The sequence below is a fragment of the Microcaecilia unicolor genome, chromosome 1, assembly GCF_901765095.1.
Source record: "Microcaecilia unicolor chromosome 1, aMicUni1.1, whole genome shotgun sequence".
Lineage (NCBI taxonomy): Eukaryota > Metazoa > Chordata > Amphibia > Gymnophiona > Siphonopidae > Microcaecilia > Microcaecilia unicolor.
This window is the reverse complement of record NC_044031.1, coordinates 771,112,414-771,129,587: the sequence shown is the minus strand read 5'-3', so window position 1 is coordinate 771,129,587 and position 17,174 is coordinate 771,112,414. Positions and strand designations below refer to the sequence as shown.

The 17,174-nt window shown below is 45.9% G+C and overlaps 1 protein-coding gene across 1 annotated transcript in view; it reads left to right on the top strand.

Moving 5' to 3' along the window:
• WDR76 (WD repeat domain 76) overlaps window positions 1-14,503 on the top strand; it is a 96,997-nt gene extending 82,494 nt beyond the window's left edge. The window contains 1 exon segment of the mRNA XM_030192886.1: window positions 12,216-14,503. Within this exon segment, the coding sequence (XP_030048746.1) occupies window positions 12,216-12,471 (256 nt within the window). The 3' untranslated portion in view covers window positions 12,472-14,503.
• Window positions 14,504-17,174: the final 2,671 nt, after the last annotated feature.

Here is a 17,174-nt window from a genome sequence, read left to right as displayed (position 1 = left end):
TTTTGCAGATAGAAAGATCTGCAACAGAATTAACACCTGGAGTGGACAGGTTGAGGTGTAATAAGGTAGCTTGAAGAGTAGTCAAATCCTTGCAATTAAAATCCAGTGCAAAACCTTGCAGAGAGATACATCTGGGATGCAAAAATCTGAAGGAATGGTACACAACTGGGAGGGAGGGAAGAAGAAGCTGATGTACAGTGATCCGGAGAGAGACCTGGGTTGATTATGTCACATTTATTTCTTTATGCTTAATATTTCCCCAACCATATGCACCTGAGCCGAGTTGAAATTCATTTGTGATTTTTTTTTTTGCACTATTTAAAATATTCCTTAAATAAAAAGGTTCCTTTTGGGGGGGGGTGTGGGGGGGGGGGGGGTGGTACAAGAGGGCATCAAAAAGCTAGATGTACTATGCAGTTTTAGGTGCATCCCTTTGCCCCCCCCCCCCCCCCCCCAAGATTTCCCTCCATTATGGGCAAAAGGAAGTGGCCTAGTGGTTAGGGTGGTGGACTTTGGTCCTGAGGAACTGAGTTCGATTCCCACTTCAGGCACAGGCAGCTCCTTGTGACTCTGGGCAAGTCACTTAACCCTCCATTGCCCCATGTAAGCCGCATTGAGCCTGCCATGAGTGGGAAAGCGCGGGGTACAAATGTAACAAAACAAACACACAAACAGTAGATCCAAAAGAGTCCTCTCAAGTGGTGTTTTCTTAAACAAGGTCTTTATTTCAAATCAATAAAAGCAACCCGACACGAGTCATGTTTCGGCCATAAAGGCCTGCGTCAGGGGTCTATTGATTTCCAATACAGAAAATAATCTTGCAGATCAAACTGACAAACAGCTAACTTTCTGCTAACTGAGAAATCACATACAGAGTGCTGCTGCACAACCTTCTCTGTCCATCCGGATTATCCATTTTGGCATACCCGGTTGGACAGAGAAGGTTGTGCAGCAGCACTCTGTATGTGATTTCTCAGTTAGCAGAAAGTTAGCTGTTTGTCAGTTTGATCTGCAAGATTATTTTCTGTATTGGAAATCAATAGACCCCTGACGCAGGCCTTTATGGCCGAAACACGATTCGTGTTGGGTTGCTTTTATTGATTTGAAATAAAGACCTTGTTTAAGAAAACACCACTTGTGAGAGGACTCTCTTGGATCCACTGTTTGTGTGTTTCGGCTTTCGTTTCTCCTGTGGAGAGATCACCTTCTGTGGGTGTTGACTTCAAAAGGAAGCTTAAGACACAGGAATCTCCTTGAGGAGACAGACAGACTTTGAGTTGAGAAAACCATTCCCATAATGTTCAAGAGCCAGTCCAGGCCTGCAACTTCAGGGCCTTCTGTCACTGCTGCTGCGCCTGAACAGGAAGCATCTGCAAAGGTTTGAAGAGAGGTTTCTCAACCCTGAATGCTCTGTTCTTCTGAAGATGCTGGATCTTGTTGGGGAACTTCTGTGCTACCTGTCATAAAGACCAGTATGATGCAGGAAGCAGTTGAGTTAAAGACTTAAGACTAATTGAAAACAAGTAATTAAATAGGTATTTTATAAAGAGACTCCACCCTATTGTCCACAAGGTTACTCCTTTAAGCCATTCAGCAGAGTAGACTCATCTGTGGAAACCACGTAGATTGCACATATTATGTGTTGGCATATCTCTGTTCAGCAGCAAAAGTGACTGGAGTGGAAGAGTAGGTTGATGGTTAGTTCAGTGACCTGAGAACCAGGGGAACTGGGTTTGATTTCCCACTGCAGCTCTTTGTGACTCTGGGAAAGTCACTTAACCCTCTATTGCCCCAGATACAAAATAATACCTCTGTATTGCTCCGTGGTGAAACCTCTCCTTGAGCATTGCATTGAATTCTGGTCACCGTATCTCAAAAAAATATATTGAAATTAGAAAAGGTTCAAAGAAGAGTGACCAAAATGATAAAGGGGATGGAACTCCTCTCGTATAAGGAAAGGCTAAAGCGGATAGCGCTCTTCAACTTGGAAAAGAGACAGCTGAGGGGGCATATGATTGAGGTCTATGAAATTCTGAGTGATGTAGAACAGGTTGAAGTGAATCGATTTGTCGCTCTTTCAAAAAAGTACAAAGACCAGGGGACACTCAATGAAATTACATGGAAATGCTTTTAAAACAAATAGAAGGAAATATTTTTTCACTCAAAGTATACTTAAGCTCTGGAACTCATTGCTGGAGAATGTGGTAAAAATGGTTAATATATCTGTGTTTTAAAAAGGTTTGGACAAGTTCCTGGAGGAAAAGTCCGTAGTCTGTTTTTGAGATGGACATGGGTGGGAAGCCACTGCTGGCCCTGGGATTGATAGCATGGAGTGTTGCTACTAATTGGGTTCTGTCAGGTACTTGTGACTTGGATTGGCCACTGTTGGAAGCCGGATGCTGGGCTTGATGGACCTTTGGTCTGTCCCAGTATGGCAATACTTATGTACTTATGACCCGATGTACAGCGGTACACTCCCTTCTCCTGCCTTGCAATCTCTGTGGGACAGGGAGAGAGCAGCATATGTTCTAGGAGGAAGGAGGGCAGGCCCAGAGCAAGGTGAGAGGGTTCGTGAGGAGGAAGCAGAGAATGAGAGTGTGGCCTGGTTGGGGGAGGAGCAGAGAGCTGAGCATGTACCATGGAGATGGGAGGAGGGCAAAGAAAGGTAACAGTGTACCACTTAAGTGTGGAGAGATCAAACTTGAGGGTGTGCCATGGGGTAGAGAGATGGTGATCTCTGGTGAGAGGAGGAGAAAGAATGAGAATTGATGGGGTGTACCTGGGGGAAGGAAGAATAATAGGTGCCTGGCAGGAGGGAGAATGAGAGGTGGGGGTATTGCATGCAGGAGAAGACTTTTGAGGCAGACAGAATTAGGGATCTTGCTGGGAAGTAGAGGCAGGGAGAACTGCAGTTGGAGTTAAAAATAATGGTGCAATTGTTCTGCTGTTCATCCCCTCCCACTGTTCTCTTGTAAAGTTTGTGAAAGGTTCTTTTCTACATTGTAAATAGCTTTGATATAACCTGTGAAAGTTGTTATTGTCTTGTTGCTCTATCAGTTCCCGTTGTTTCTTTCCAATGTTCCATTGCTCTTTTCCATTGTTCTGTTCCCTTAATGATATTTTGACTTTGTCTTAGCATAACTTATCACAATGTAATCCATAACTGAATTGCAACAATTTGTACTCCCATCATTTACAGTGTATTGTAAGCCACACTGAGCCCGCAAATAGGTGGGAAAATGTGGGATACAAATGTAATAAAATAAATAAATAAAATAACAAATACAATGAATGAATGACAGATGGAATGGGGAAAGCTGGAACCTGAGGCGTGAAAAGGTAGGAGGGAATTTCAGGCTTTAGAATGGGCAATTCTGTGCAAACATGCACTGCAAATCAGTGCAGAATATTTGAAATGTATTCTGATATTGTTGTCTTTTGTTCATACTAACATGACCTGAGGAAGAAGGTTCTATCAGCTTATTTCCCTTTTTTTGTTTTATTTGTTTATTTATTTATTGCATTTGTATCCCACATTTTCCCACCTATTTGCAGGCTCAGTGTGGCTTACATTATTCCGTAATGGCGATCGCCATTTCCTGAATGAGAAATACAAAGTAGTATTGCATTAAAGTTCATCATAAGTGACAGAGTAAATTAAGCAGTTAAGTATAGAGAATTCATTTCTGGAATGAGAAATAGTGGGATTGCGTTAAAGTTCATTGGTGACAAAGTAAATGAAGCAGTCAAATATAGAGAGTTCGGTTTTGTCCAGTTCTGGTATAAGTTTCTTTGTCTGGTATTTAGGTTGGATCATTGTGGTATGCCTTATTGAAGAGGTTGGTTTTTAGTGATTTTCAGAAGTTTGTTAGGTCGTGCATTGTTTTTATGGCGTTTGGTAGTGCATTCCATAGTTGCGTGATTATGTAGGAGAAGCTGGATGCATATGTTGATTTATATTTTAGTCCCTTCCAGCTGTTTATGACCTTTAAAGTGGACTATCATGGCAACTATAGTGTGCACAGTCAGTACTTTCTCGTTAATGATGTTTGTCATGGTCTGCTTCAACCTTCTAGTTTGGGGGGGTCTAGATATTACAGCTCTTTGATGCAACGCTCATTCGAGGCAGCCGTTTGATGCAACACTCGTGTGGTTTTCTCTGGCAACTCAGTTGAAGTGCCACTTTTCAGTAGATTGCTGCCTGGATGTCCAACCGCCACCTGAAACTGAAGATGGCCAAGACTGAACTTATTGTTTTCCCACCCAAACCCACTTCTCCTCTCCCTTCACTCTCTATCTCAGTTGATAACACCCTCATCGTCCCCGTCTCATCTGCCCGCAACCTCGGTGTCATCTTCGACTCCTCCCTCTCCTTCTCTGCGCATAACCAGCAGATAGCCAAGACCTGTCGCTTCTTCCTCTATAACATTAGCAAAATTCACCCCTTCCTCTCCGAGCACACCACCCGAACTCTCATCCACTCTCTCATTACCTCTCGCCTTGACTACTGCAACCTACTCCTCATCGGCCTCCCACTTAGCCATATATCCCCCCTTCAGTCCATCCAGAACTCTGCCGCACGTCTTATCTTCCGCCTTAACCGATATACTCATATCACCCCTCTCCTCAAGTCACTTCACTGGCTTCCGATCAGATACCGCATACAGTTCAAGCTTCTCCTACTCACCTACAAATGCACTCGATCTGCAGCCCCTCCTTACCTCTCTACCCTCATCTCCCCTTACGTCCCTACCCGTAACCTCCGCTCTCAAGACAAATCCCTCCTTTCAGTACCCTTCTCCACCACCCGCCAACTCTAGGCTTCGCCCCTTTCTACCTCGCCTCACCCCATGCTTGGAACAAACTCCCTGAGCCCATACGCCGGGCCCCCTCCCTACCCATCTTCAAATCATTGCTCAAAGCCCACCTCTTCAATGTCGCCTTCGGCACCTAATCACTACACCTCTTCTCAGGAAATCTCAACTACCCCAACTCGACATTTCGTCCTTTAGATTGTAAGCTTTTCTGAGCAGGGACCGTCCTTATTTGTTAATTTGTACAGCGCTGCATAACCCTAGTAGCGCTCTAGAAATGTTAAGTAGTAGTAGTGATTTCCTCTTTTGACTTGTCCTTTAGTCAGGTCACATTCCTTTCAGTGCTTAGCTCCTTGGTGATGTGATTAACAGCTGTTCCTTCAAGGTCAGTCCAATGATGCAAAGCTTACATGCAACCTGTGAAAATCATTCTGTCATATGAGACAGTGAAAGCTCAAGAAGAGAGAGGATCCTGATGACATGTGCGTTGTTAGAGTTATGAGGCTTGTGAATTGACCTGCTCTTTCATTCCATTTAGTTTAAAGCTTAACTTTCTTTACATAAGATGATTTTCATGCCTTCTCTAATTAACAGCAAAGGGAAAGGTGAAACTTATCGCCCAGATGCCGTTTGGAATGATATCATGGCTTTGACACATGGGCTTTTGGACACGCATACTATTGCCCCCAATCAACAGTGGTTACCTAATGATACTGTGTAACACCAGTTCTTTTTTGTTTTTCAATTTAATTATTTAATTTTTAAAACTGTTGTTATTGTCTTTATATTATTCAAAAATAAGTTTCATTCATGTTGTTGAGAGATGAGATTTGAAGGAAGGAAAATGCCTCTGTAAGTCAGCAGTCTGAATTTTTTTGTATTGGCAGACTCACTGAACAGCCACTGTTCACCAGCAAAAAAACCTCTGTTTTCAGATATCTCTCTCTCTTTGTAAATCAATATGTCTCTTACTTTACATATTTACATATTGCTCAGCACAATCCTCCCGCACTTGTTTGACAGGTCTGGGCTGTCAAAAGCCCAAACCTGTCAAACACAGGGGCTGGAGGTCCATGGGACCACCAGGCCCTGACTACCCCTGCCCCGAGCAATGGGGGCTGGAGATCCGGCGGACTTCCGGTCCCCCCGATGATTCCCCCCCCCCCCTCCGGTTCAGGGAGGGCTGGAGATCCGGTGGGTCTCCAGCCCCCCCCAAACCCCTGGAAAATGGTCCCTGGTGATCCAGCGAGCGACGGGGGGTGGGGGCTGGAGGTCCAACGGACCTCTAGCCCACCCCAACTCCTCCCTCCCCAGCATTGTCGGTCGAATCCCTGGTGGTCCAGCGTGAAAAAGAACCCCCTCAGGGCCCCCCTACCTTTGTTGGAGAAGGGAGGTAGCCTGCCTCCCTCCTCTTCCTTGGGTTGACACCGCCGCAAAATGGCAGCGCCCAGCTCCTCCCAGTGCATTCCCCCGAGAGGGGGTTTTTTTTCACACTGGACCACCAGGGATTCGACCGACAACGCTGGGGGAAGGGGAGTTGATTTGGGCTGGAGGTCCAGTGGACCTCGAGGCCCCCCCCCCCTTCGCTTGCTGGGAGGGGGGGAGTTTGTCCAGCGGCCACTGGACCACCAGGGACCATTTTCCTGGGGTTTGGGGGGGCTGGAGACCCACTGGATCTCCAGCCCTCCCTGAACCGGGGGGGGGGGGGGGGGTCATCGTCGGGGGGGGGGGGACCGGAGGTCCGCTGGATCTCCAGCCCCCTGTTGGCAGGTTTGCTTTGGGGGGGAACGGGGGCCTGCCAGCATGCAACTGCATGCTGGACAGGGCTCACCATTCCTCCCCAATGATCTGCAAACCCTAATGCCAGCTCAGAGCTGGCGTAGGGTTTGCCGTAGCCAGCGACCCAAATTTTGGCGTGCTGACTGCTCACAGGCAGTATCTTCGATTCCGTCTGGGAACAGAGCACTTTCAGTATTGTGTGCTGCCCTTTGGGCTCGCCTCTGTGCCCCGGGTGTTCACCAAATGCCTAGTGGTTGTTGCAGCTTCGCTACGCAGACTGGGAGTGCATGTGTTCCCTTATCTCGACGATTGGCTGGTGAAGAACACCTCGGAGGAGGCCGGAGCTCTACAGTCCATGCAGATGACTATTCAACTCCTGGAGCTACTGGCGTTTGTCATAAATTACCCAAAGTCTCACCTTCTTCCAGTTCAGAGACTAGAGTTCATAGGAGCCCTGCTGGACTCGCAGACAGCTCATGCGTACCTCCCTGAAGCGAGGGCAGACAATCTTCTGTCGCTGGTTTCCTTGGCCAGAGGGTCTCAGCAGATCACAGCTCGGCAGTTTTTGAGGCTCCTGGGCCATATGGCCTCCACAGTTCATGTGACTCCCATGGCCCGTCTTCACATGAGATCAGCTCAGTGGACCCTAGCTTCCCAGTGGTATCAAGCTGCAGGGGATCTAGAGGATGTAATCCAGTTTTCCACCGCTTTTCACAATTCCCTGCTATGGTGGACAATTCAATCCAATTTGAACTTGGGACGTCCCTTTCAAATTCCTCAGCCACAAAAAGTGCTGACAATGGATGCATCTCTCCTGGGGTGGGGAGCCCATGTAGTTGGGCTTCACACTCAAGGATGTTGGTCCCTCCAGGAAACAGGTCTTCAGATCAATCGCCTGGAGTTGTGAGCGATCTGGAACACTCTAAAGGCTTTCAGAGATCGGCTGTCCAATCAAATTATTCAAATTCAGACAATCAGGTTGCCATGTACTATGTCAACAAGCAGGGGGGCACCGGATCTCGCCCCCTGTGTCGGGAAGCCGTCCAGATGTGGCTTTGGGCTCGCCGTCACAGCATGTTTCTCCAAGCCACGTATCTGGCAGGTGTAAACAACAGTCTGGCCAACAGGTTGAGCAGGATAATGCAGCCTCACGAGTGGTTGCTCAACTTGAGCGTGGTTCGCAAGATCTTCTGGGAGTGGGGCACCCCCTCGGTAGATCTTTTTGCCATTCAGACCAATCACAAGGTCCCTCAGTTCTGTTCCAGGCTTCAGGCCCACGACAGACTAGCGTCAGATGCCTTTCTCCTTCATTGGGGAAGAGGCCTTCTGTATGCATATCCTCCCATACCTCTGGTGGGGAAGACTTTGCTGAAACTCAAGCAAGATTGCAGAACCATGATTCTGATTGCTCCTTTTTGGCCGTGTCAGATTTGGTTCCCTCTTCTTCTGGAGTTATCCTCCAAAGAACCGTGGAGATTGGAGTGTTTTCCAACCCTCATCACTCAGAACGAGGGGGCGCTTCTGCATCCCAACCTCTGGGATTTCGCTTCCTTGGGTCTTTCTGAGGGTGTCTCCCGGATCTTGCTTGCTTCCAGGAAAGATTCCACAAAGAGGTGTTACTCTTTTAAATGGAGGAGGTTTGCCATTTGGTGTGATAGCAAGGCCCAAGATCCTCGTTCTTGTCCTACACAGATCCTGCTTGAATACCTTCTGCACTTGTCAGAGTCTGGTCTTAAGACCAACTCCGTAAGAGTTCATCTTAGTGCTATTAGTGCTTATCATCGTGTGGAGGGTAAGCCTATCTCTGGACAGCCTTTAGTTCGATTCATGAGAGGTTTGCTTTTGTCAAAGCCCCCTGTCAGACCTCCTACGGTGTCATGGGATCTCAACGTCGTTCTCACCCAGCTGATGAAACCTCCTTTTGAGCCACTGAATTCCTGCTGTCTGAAGTATTTGACCTGGAAGGTCATTTTCTTGGTGGCTGTTACTTCAGCTCGTAGAGTAAGCTTCAAGCCTTGGTAGCCCATGCTCCCTATACTAAATTTCATCATAACAGAGTAGTCCTCCGCACTCACCCTAAGTTCTTGCCAAAGGTGATGTCGGAGTTCCATCTGAACCAGTCAGTTGTCTTGCCAACATTCTTTCCCCGTCCTCATACCCGCCCTGCTGAACGTCAGTTGCACATATTGGACTGCAAGAGAGCATTGGCCTTCTGTGTGGAGCGGACAAGCCCCTTCAGACAGTCCACCCAAATGTTTGTTTCTTTCGACCCCAACAGAAGGGGAGTGGCTGTCGGGGAAACTACTACTACTTTAACATTTCTAAAGGGCTGCTAGGATCACGCAGCGCTGTACAATTTTTAAACCATATTTTTAACAAGGAAGGGACGGTCCCTGCTCAAAGGAGCTTACAGTCTAAAGGACAATCTAAAGGACAATTATGCAGTAAATCAAATGGAGTAGTATAGGTTTCCAGAATAGCGGTAGGTGGTTATGTGCCGAAAGCTACAGTGAAGAGGTGGGCTTTAAGTAAGGATTTGAAGATGGGCAGGGAGGGGGCTTGGCATATGTACATAAGTACATAAGTAATGCCATACTGGGAAAAGACCAAGGGTCCATCGAGCCCAGCATCCTGTCCACGACAGCGGCCAATCCAGGCCAAGGGCACCTGGCAAGCTTCCCAAACGTACAAACATTCTATAATTGTTATTCCTGGGATTTTGGATTTTTCCAAGTCCGTTTAGTAGCGGCTTATGGACTTGTCCATTAGGAAACCGTCCAACCCCTTTTTAAACTCTGCTAAGCTAACCGCCTTCACCACATTTTCCGGCAATGAATTCCAGAGTTTAATTACACGTTGGGTGAAGAAACATTTTCTCCGATTTGTTTTAAATTTACTACACTGTAGTTTAATCGCATGCCCTCTAGTCCTAGTAGTTTTGGAAAGCGTGAACAGACGCTTCACATCCACCTGTTCCACTCCACTCATTATTTTATATACCTCTATCATGTCTCCCCTCAGCCGTCTCTTCTCCAAGCTGAATAGCCCTAGCCTCCTTAGTCTTTCTTCATAGGGAAGTCGTCCCATCCCCGCTATCATTTTAGTCACCCTTCGCTGCACCTTTTCCAATTCTACTATATCTTTCTTGAAATGCGGCGACCAGAATTGAACACAATACTCAAGGTGCGGTCGCACCATGGAGCGATACAACGGCATTATAACATCCTCATACCTGTTTTCCATACCTTTCCTAATAATACCCAACATTCTATTCGCTTTCCTAGCCGCAGCAGCACACTGAGCAGAAGGTTTCAGCGTGTTATCGACGACGACACCCAGATCCCTTTCTTGGTCCGTAACTCCTAACGTGGAACCTTGCATGACGTAGCTATAATTCGGGTTCTTTTTTCCCACATGCATCACCTTGCACTTGCTCACATTAAACGTCATCTGCCATTTAGCTGTCCAGTCTCCCAGTCTCGTAAGGTCCTCTTGTAATTTTTCACAATCCTGTCGCAAGTTAACGACTTTGAATAACTTTGTGTCATCAGCAAATTTAATTACCTCGCTAGTTACTCCCATCTCTAAATGGGCTCAGGAAGTTTATTCCAAGCATAGGGTGAGGTGAGACAGAAAGGGCGGAGCCTGGAGTTGGCAGTGGTAGAGAAGGGTACCGATAGGAGGGATTTGTCCTGTGAGCGGAGGTTACGGGTAGGAACGTACGGGGAGATGAGAGTAGAGAGGTAATGAGGGGCTGCAGATTGAGTGCATTTGTAGGTTAGAAGGAGAAGCTTGAACTGTATACGGTATCTACATAGTAACATAGTAGATGACGGCAGAAAAAGACCTGCACGGTCCATCCAGTCTGCCCAAGATAAACTCATGTGTATACCTTACCTTGATTTGTACCTGTCTTTCTCAGGGCACAGGCCGTATAAGTCTGCCCAGCAGTTTTTCCTGCCTCCCAACCACCTGTCCCGCCTTCCATCACCGGCTCTGGCACAGACTGTATAAGTCTGCCCTCCCCTATCCTCGCCTCCCAACCACCAACCCCTCTTCCCCCCACCTGCTCTGCCAGAACTGTGGTATCTGATCGGGAGCCACTGAAGTGACTTGAGGAGAGGGGTGATGTGAGTATATCGGTCCATGTGGAAGATAAGACGCGCTGCAGAGTTCTGGACAGAATGAAGGGGGGATAGACGGTTGAGTGGGAGGCCAGTGAGTAGTAGGTTGCAATAGTCCAATTGGCTAGCAGATTGCATTTCCTTCACTTATGCCCAAGCTGGGCTGACTCTTGAGGGTCATGTCACGGCTCATAGTGTTAGAACCATGGCAGCGTCAGTGGCCCACTTGAAGTCAGCCACTATCGAAGAGATTTGTAAGGCTGCGACGTGGTCATCAGTCCACACATTCACATCTCATTACTGCCTTCAGTAGGATACCTGACGCGACAGTTGGTTTGGGCAGTTGGTGCTGCAGAATCTGTTCGGGGTTTAGAATCCAACTCCCCCCCCTTCCCCAGGTCCATTTTTGTTCTGTTCCAGGCTGCACTCTCAGATGTTTCTTCGTAGGTCAATCTCTGTTACGTCCTTACCGTTGTGAGGTCCAATTGAGCACTGTTTATTGTTTTGAGTGAGCCTGGGGGCTAGGGATACCCCACATGTGAGAAAAAGCAGCCTGCTTGTACTCGGAGAAAGCGAAGATACTTACCTGTAGCAGGTATTCTCCGAGGACAGCAGGCTGATTGTTCTCACAAACCCACCCCCTCCCCTTTGGAGTTGTTCCTTTTCTTTGGTTTTGCTTTATAAGTTGACTGAAGTGGGATTCTTGCGAGATGGGCGGGAAGATGGCTGCGCATGCGCGGTGTGCGCATCCACGCGCTCGAAGGCTCTAGCAAGCTTTGTTGCTAGGAAGATTTTCCGGATCTGGGGCTGCCGTGGACGTCACCCACATGTGAGAACAATCAGCCTGCTTTCCTTGGAGAATATCTGCTACAGGTAAGTAACTTCGCTTTTTGGGAGGAGGGTAGAGTCATTGCTGTGTCCTGCTGCAAGTTTCAGAATATTCCCTTGTGGTACAGACTGGTGTGACAGCTAATGGAAAAGGACATGACAAGATAAGACAGAAGTACTGTGTCTAAACATGGTTTAGATAAATGTATGCTAAGCACTAACAAATGTTAGTTGGCAGCTGGTTATTCATGTTCAAGTGTACAGCGCTGTGTTCATCTAGTAGCGCTATAGAAATAAGTAGTAGTAGTAGCTGGTTATTGTCAAAGCTACTATTTGGGTTTCTGCGAGGTACTTGTGACCTATATTGGCCATGATTGGAAGCAGGATACTGGGCTATATGGACGATTGGTCTGACTCAATCTGGTTGTTCTTATGTTAAAGGTCTAAGAACTAGAAATGTAAGCCTAGAAATCTGCTAGGAGAGCATGTGACTGACTGTAATGAAAATACTGTACTTCCTGCAAGTGAGGGAAAAAAGATCCTTGATAGTTCTTGCAAGGTACATCTTGAGATGCGTTTAACATATTACTGAGAAATTTCAGAATGAACTGTGGTATCATTCCCCACCCAGGAATAACCATCTTACGACTTCTGTATCTTTTTCATACAGGCATAACAACAACACAGGCCGCTGGCTCACCCGCTTTCAGGCTAAGTGGGACCCCAAGCAGGAAGATTGTTTTGTGGTGGGCAGCATGGCCCGTCCCAGACGGATTGAAGTTTTCCATGAGAGCGGACAATTGGTTCATGCCTTCTGTGAGGAGGAATACCTGTGTTCTGTCTGCTCCATCAATGCCATGCACCCCACAAGACCTATAGTGGCTGGTGGTAACTCCAGTGGACGTGTCCATGTGTTTATGAATTAATAACAGCAGCTCCTTCCAGCAGAGACTAAGAATAAACAGCCTTGTAGTACATTGATCCCTATTACTAAAGATTTACTGTGCAGTCTTCCACTGATACCTGTCGTCTTCACTTCATATTTTGTGATTGGGTATAAATCCTGTATACTATAGGGGTGGTTTTACTGTACTGCTCTCTCCTATTGCTGCACTTGTCATACTTTTTACTAAGGCACAAGCTATAAGAGAGAAATTCTGCAGTATTTTACAGATTCTGCTACTAGTGAACATAAAATGTTGTCTCCGAAAGCTCACTGTAAATGCCGGTATGAAAAATGCACTTTCATAAGAGTAGAATTGTTTTCACTCTAAGTCTTGGGTAATGCTTTGCCTTTTAGCAGCAGTCTCGGGTCTTTGGCCTTGGATAGCTTTTCTAAATTCTTTTCTTAATAGTGACAGAGAGCACAATTTATGTCTGCTTATGTTGGAAATCTGTAAGGAGCTATGTAAAAACCTTTCTTTGACTAGCTAATATTTCACACACTGCCAGGAAACGGTAGTAGCTTAGACTTAGACAGAGTATGGAAGAGGCAGATAGGGTTCTTGCAGTATTACATTGTTTTCTCCTTTTATTTAAATCAGAGTTTATTCTGAATCTGTGTGTTTCTGAGAAAAGTGAGCCCTGCCTATACAGTAACTGGCACAATGAGTGGTAATGAGAAAGGGGGGGGGGGGCATGTGAACAGGAGGGAGAAGGGGTACAGAGCATGGCTGGAGTGCAAGGAGAGGCAGGGATTTGGATGGTCAGGAGAACTGTTGACATGAGTAGGATAAAGTGGAAGGAGGAGTTAATGCTGAGTGAGGGGTTCACACACATGGTCTGTAAGAAAGTTCTTAGCTGAAAAGTTGGGTCTCTGTTCCCCAAGGCCTCAGTATGATGAACAGCTGATTTTATTTTCCCTGTGCAGATGTTTTTTTTTTTTTTTTAATTATTATTCGTGAGCAGCTTGAGGTTCCTCATTCTCTGGTTATATTTTAAATCCATTTTACCTAGAGAAGAATCTTTGCATTCATTTTCTTCACCTCAGTGCTATAACTAAGATTCAGGGCATTGCTTTAGTCCTTGTGTCAGAGGTAATATAAAACTGAAAGATATAAACTGAGGAGTAAGGCAGAGTATTTCTTCACAGAGAGAGGATTGGATACAGTAAACAAAGGATAATTGGTTTACCCTTACTCCCCCACTGAAGTGGCTGTGGTATTATGCTGGGTAGAAAAATGGGCAGCCTGCTTTAGTGGTATAGCCAGCCACATTCCTTTCTAATACTGCCTAATGGTCTTAGCAGCAACCTGAGAACCAGGGGAGACAGGTTGATATCCCACTGTTGCTCCCAATGATCTCTGGCAAGTCGCTTAATCCTCCATTGCTTCAGGTATAACTTGGTGCCTTCAGTTAGGCAGGCTAAGGCCGTGCACTGAGCACCTATTCTGTAACTGCATCTGTGTTCCAAGATACGTTTTAGAATACTAGTATAAGCCTAATTCAGACATCTGTAAATGTGCACCATGCGACATGTCATTTATTGTATTTTAGGTTAGAGACCAGCCTGTGCCCCAAGCTCCCCTCCCCCACCCAGTTTCAGAACAGTGCAGAGAAAACTGGCACAAGGCCTACTTAACTGCAGGTATCCAGTTATACAATTTCCCTTTTAGATTGTAAGTCCTCAAGGGACAGGAAAATACCTTGTGTACCTGAATGAAATTTGCCTTTAACTACCACTGAAAAAGGCATGAGCTAAATCCAGAATCCTTTTACTGTCTGTATCATTTCAAAGACACCAAAGAAAGCTAAATATCATTTATGTTGTTTTTTTTCTGTGTGTGAAGACTTTTATTAAAATCTCTTTACAGTATTCCTTGGGCTTACAAGTATATGTGACTTATAGGCAAGATAGAATTGGCTGGAAACTTTACATTTTCAAATGTATGCCTTCTGTGTATGTGTAGCATGTCCTACAGGCCCTGGTAAACACTTCCCCTTCCCCTGCCTTATCAGTACTTTCAGCTAAGGCAGTGGTTCCCAAACCTAGTCCTGGAGCCACCCCAGCCAATCAGGGTTTCAGGATAGCCACAATGAATATTCATGAGAGAGATTTGCATACATTGCATGCAAATCTCTCTCGTAAATATTTGTTGTGGATATTCTGAAAACCTAGGTTTGAGAAGCACTGAGCTAGGGTAAGGGTGAGCAACATGCCAACAGCTCTTCTGCCTGGTTAAAGTAATTTTTACTTGAGTAACTCTTGACCATTGTCTTCTTTAACATTTTCCCTTATCCAGATCACAGAAAAGTAACATAGCAGTGACCGTGTCACCTGCCAGAGACACTAGCGCCCTGTCGATGAAGGATATAGTCGGTACCTTTCTTATTCTAACCCTACACCAGTAGTTGTGTGGTTAGGAAGACAGACACATCACTTCCTAGGGTGGTGAGAATCTGCCTGTGCCAGGTTGCTAGCAGCTGTATTTACACAGTGCTTGGCCTGTATAGGCTTGGTGGCCTTTACCAAAGGAGGTAAGATCTATTAGCTCTTACTCTCTGAATTCATACCTCTACAAACATACTTCATGTCATTTTCTCTTTCTAGTTGTAACAGTTTTTGTTTTATGAAATATGTAATCGGCTTTAGTGTGCAGGAGTAGCCTAGTGGTTAGTGGACTTTGATCCTGGGGAACTGGGTTCGATTCCCACTGCAGTTCCTTTGTGACTCTGGGCAAGTCACTTAACCCTCCATTGCCCCAGGTACAAATAAGTACCTGTATATAATATATAAATCGCTTTGAATGTAGTTGGAACCCCCCCCCCCCCCCCCCCACAGAAAGGCAGTCTATCAAATCCCATTCACCCCCCCACCCCCTTATTGGAAGTTGGTGAAATAGAAATGATAATCATTACATGCTTCTGTATGCAAGCAGTCCTGTTTTTCACAGTTTATCATAGTAACATAGTAGATGACAGCAGATAAAGCAAACTTTTAATTAGATGCAGAACGAGCAAAGCTGTGATATAGGTGCCTGGGTGGATGCCAGTAGCTCAAGTTATTTCTTTTAGTGTTGTCCTTGGTGCTGTGCTGCAAACTGTACAGTGAGAGCAGCCCCTTCATCCCTCTAAAAAGGAAGATAGCAGTAATGGTTACCAGATCAGTCCAGCTCGCTTTGTTTTCTGCCACAGCCCTGCTAGTTTCCCTGGCTCCAGCTGCAGCTCTTGCAGCATTTACAGGAAGATTAAGGCAGCTGCCAAGGGTCAAAATGTTTAGGAGACCCTATTCAGGTACGCTCAGGACAAAGGGTTGCCAGATGGCTGCAGTTTTTAGGACTGTGCAGATTTCTCCATTAATGTGTGGAAGCCAGAAGGAAAGCTAAAGTGTAAGACAAATATCCAAAGTTTAGACCCCTCGCTGCAGCTCTCCAGTATCAAACTATGTATGTTACATGCTTCAGTTGTTAGGTGTGATCATTATAGCAACGTTAAGGAAATAAATCTGCACTGCTAAGAGCCAACTCAGCATGAATAAAGAAGGGGTGAGGGCATGGTGAGGAAAGTGTATAGATTTGATTTGTGTATTTGAAAGCCTTAAATAAATTTGTAACTGTTTGCAAGTATGTGTGGGGACTCCACTCAGGAGAGGAAAGTAACATTTGAAAGCACAGTCCATAATCACTGTGTTTCAGTGTATTACTGCCACTATGATGCACAGAAATGCACAGAAATGCATTGGGCCAATTTGGGAGGGAGGGGTTTATTTTTCCAGAGGCCCTGGAGGCTCTGGCCCATTTTTATTTTTCCAACTCAACAGAGGTTGGAAGGAACTTTACATACTACTACTATAAATAATTTCTATAGCGCTACCAGTCGTACGCAGCGTTTCACAATTGAACATGAAGAAAAGACAGTCCCTGCTCAAAAGAGCTTACAATCTAAATCAGGACAGACAGACAGGCCGATAAGGGTAAGACAGACAGAAGGACACACGGAAAGGGACTATTGAAGAGAGAAAGACAAGGTTACGAGCAAGTGACAAGTTAGGAGTCAAAAGCAGCATCAAACAGGTAGGCCTTTAGCCCGGATTTGAAGGCGGCCAGGGATGGAGCTAGTCGTAACGGCTCAGGAAGCCCATTCCAGGCATAAGGTGCGGCGAGACAAAAGGAACGGAGTCTGGAGTTAGCGATGGAGGAGAAGGGTGCAATTAGGAGAGATTTGCCCAGTGAACGGAGTTCCTGGGAGGGAGTGTAGGGAGAGATGAGGGTGGAGAGGTAGTGAGGGGCTGCAGAGTGAATGCACTTATAAGTCAATAAGAGGAGCTTGAATTTTAAACTGAAACGGATAGGGAGCCAGTGAAGTGACTTCAGGAGAGGGCTTATATGGGCATAATGCCTTTGGTGAAATATTAGTCGTCCAGCAGAATTTTGAACAGATTGAAGAGGAGAGAGGTGGCTGAGTGGAAGACCTGTGAGAAGCAAGTTGCAGTAATCTAAGCGAGAGGTGATGAGAGTGTGGATGAGGGTTCTGAAAGAGTGTTCAGAAAGGAAAGGGCGAAATTTGGCGATTATTATAAAGGAAGAAATGACAGGTTTTAGCAATCTGTTGAATATGTGCAGTGAAGGAGAGGGAGGAGTCAAAGATGACCCTAAAGTTACGAGCAGATGAGATAGGAAGAATGAACGTG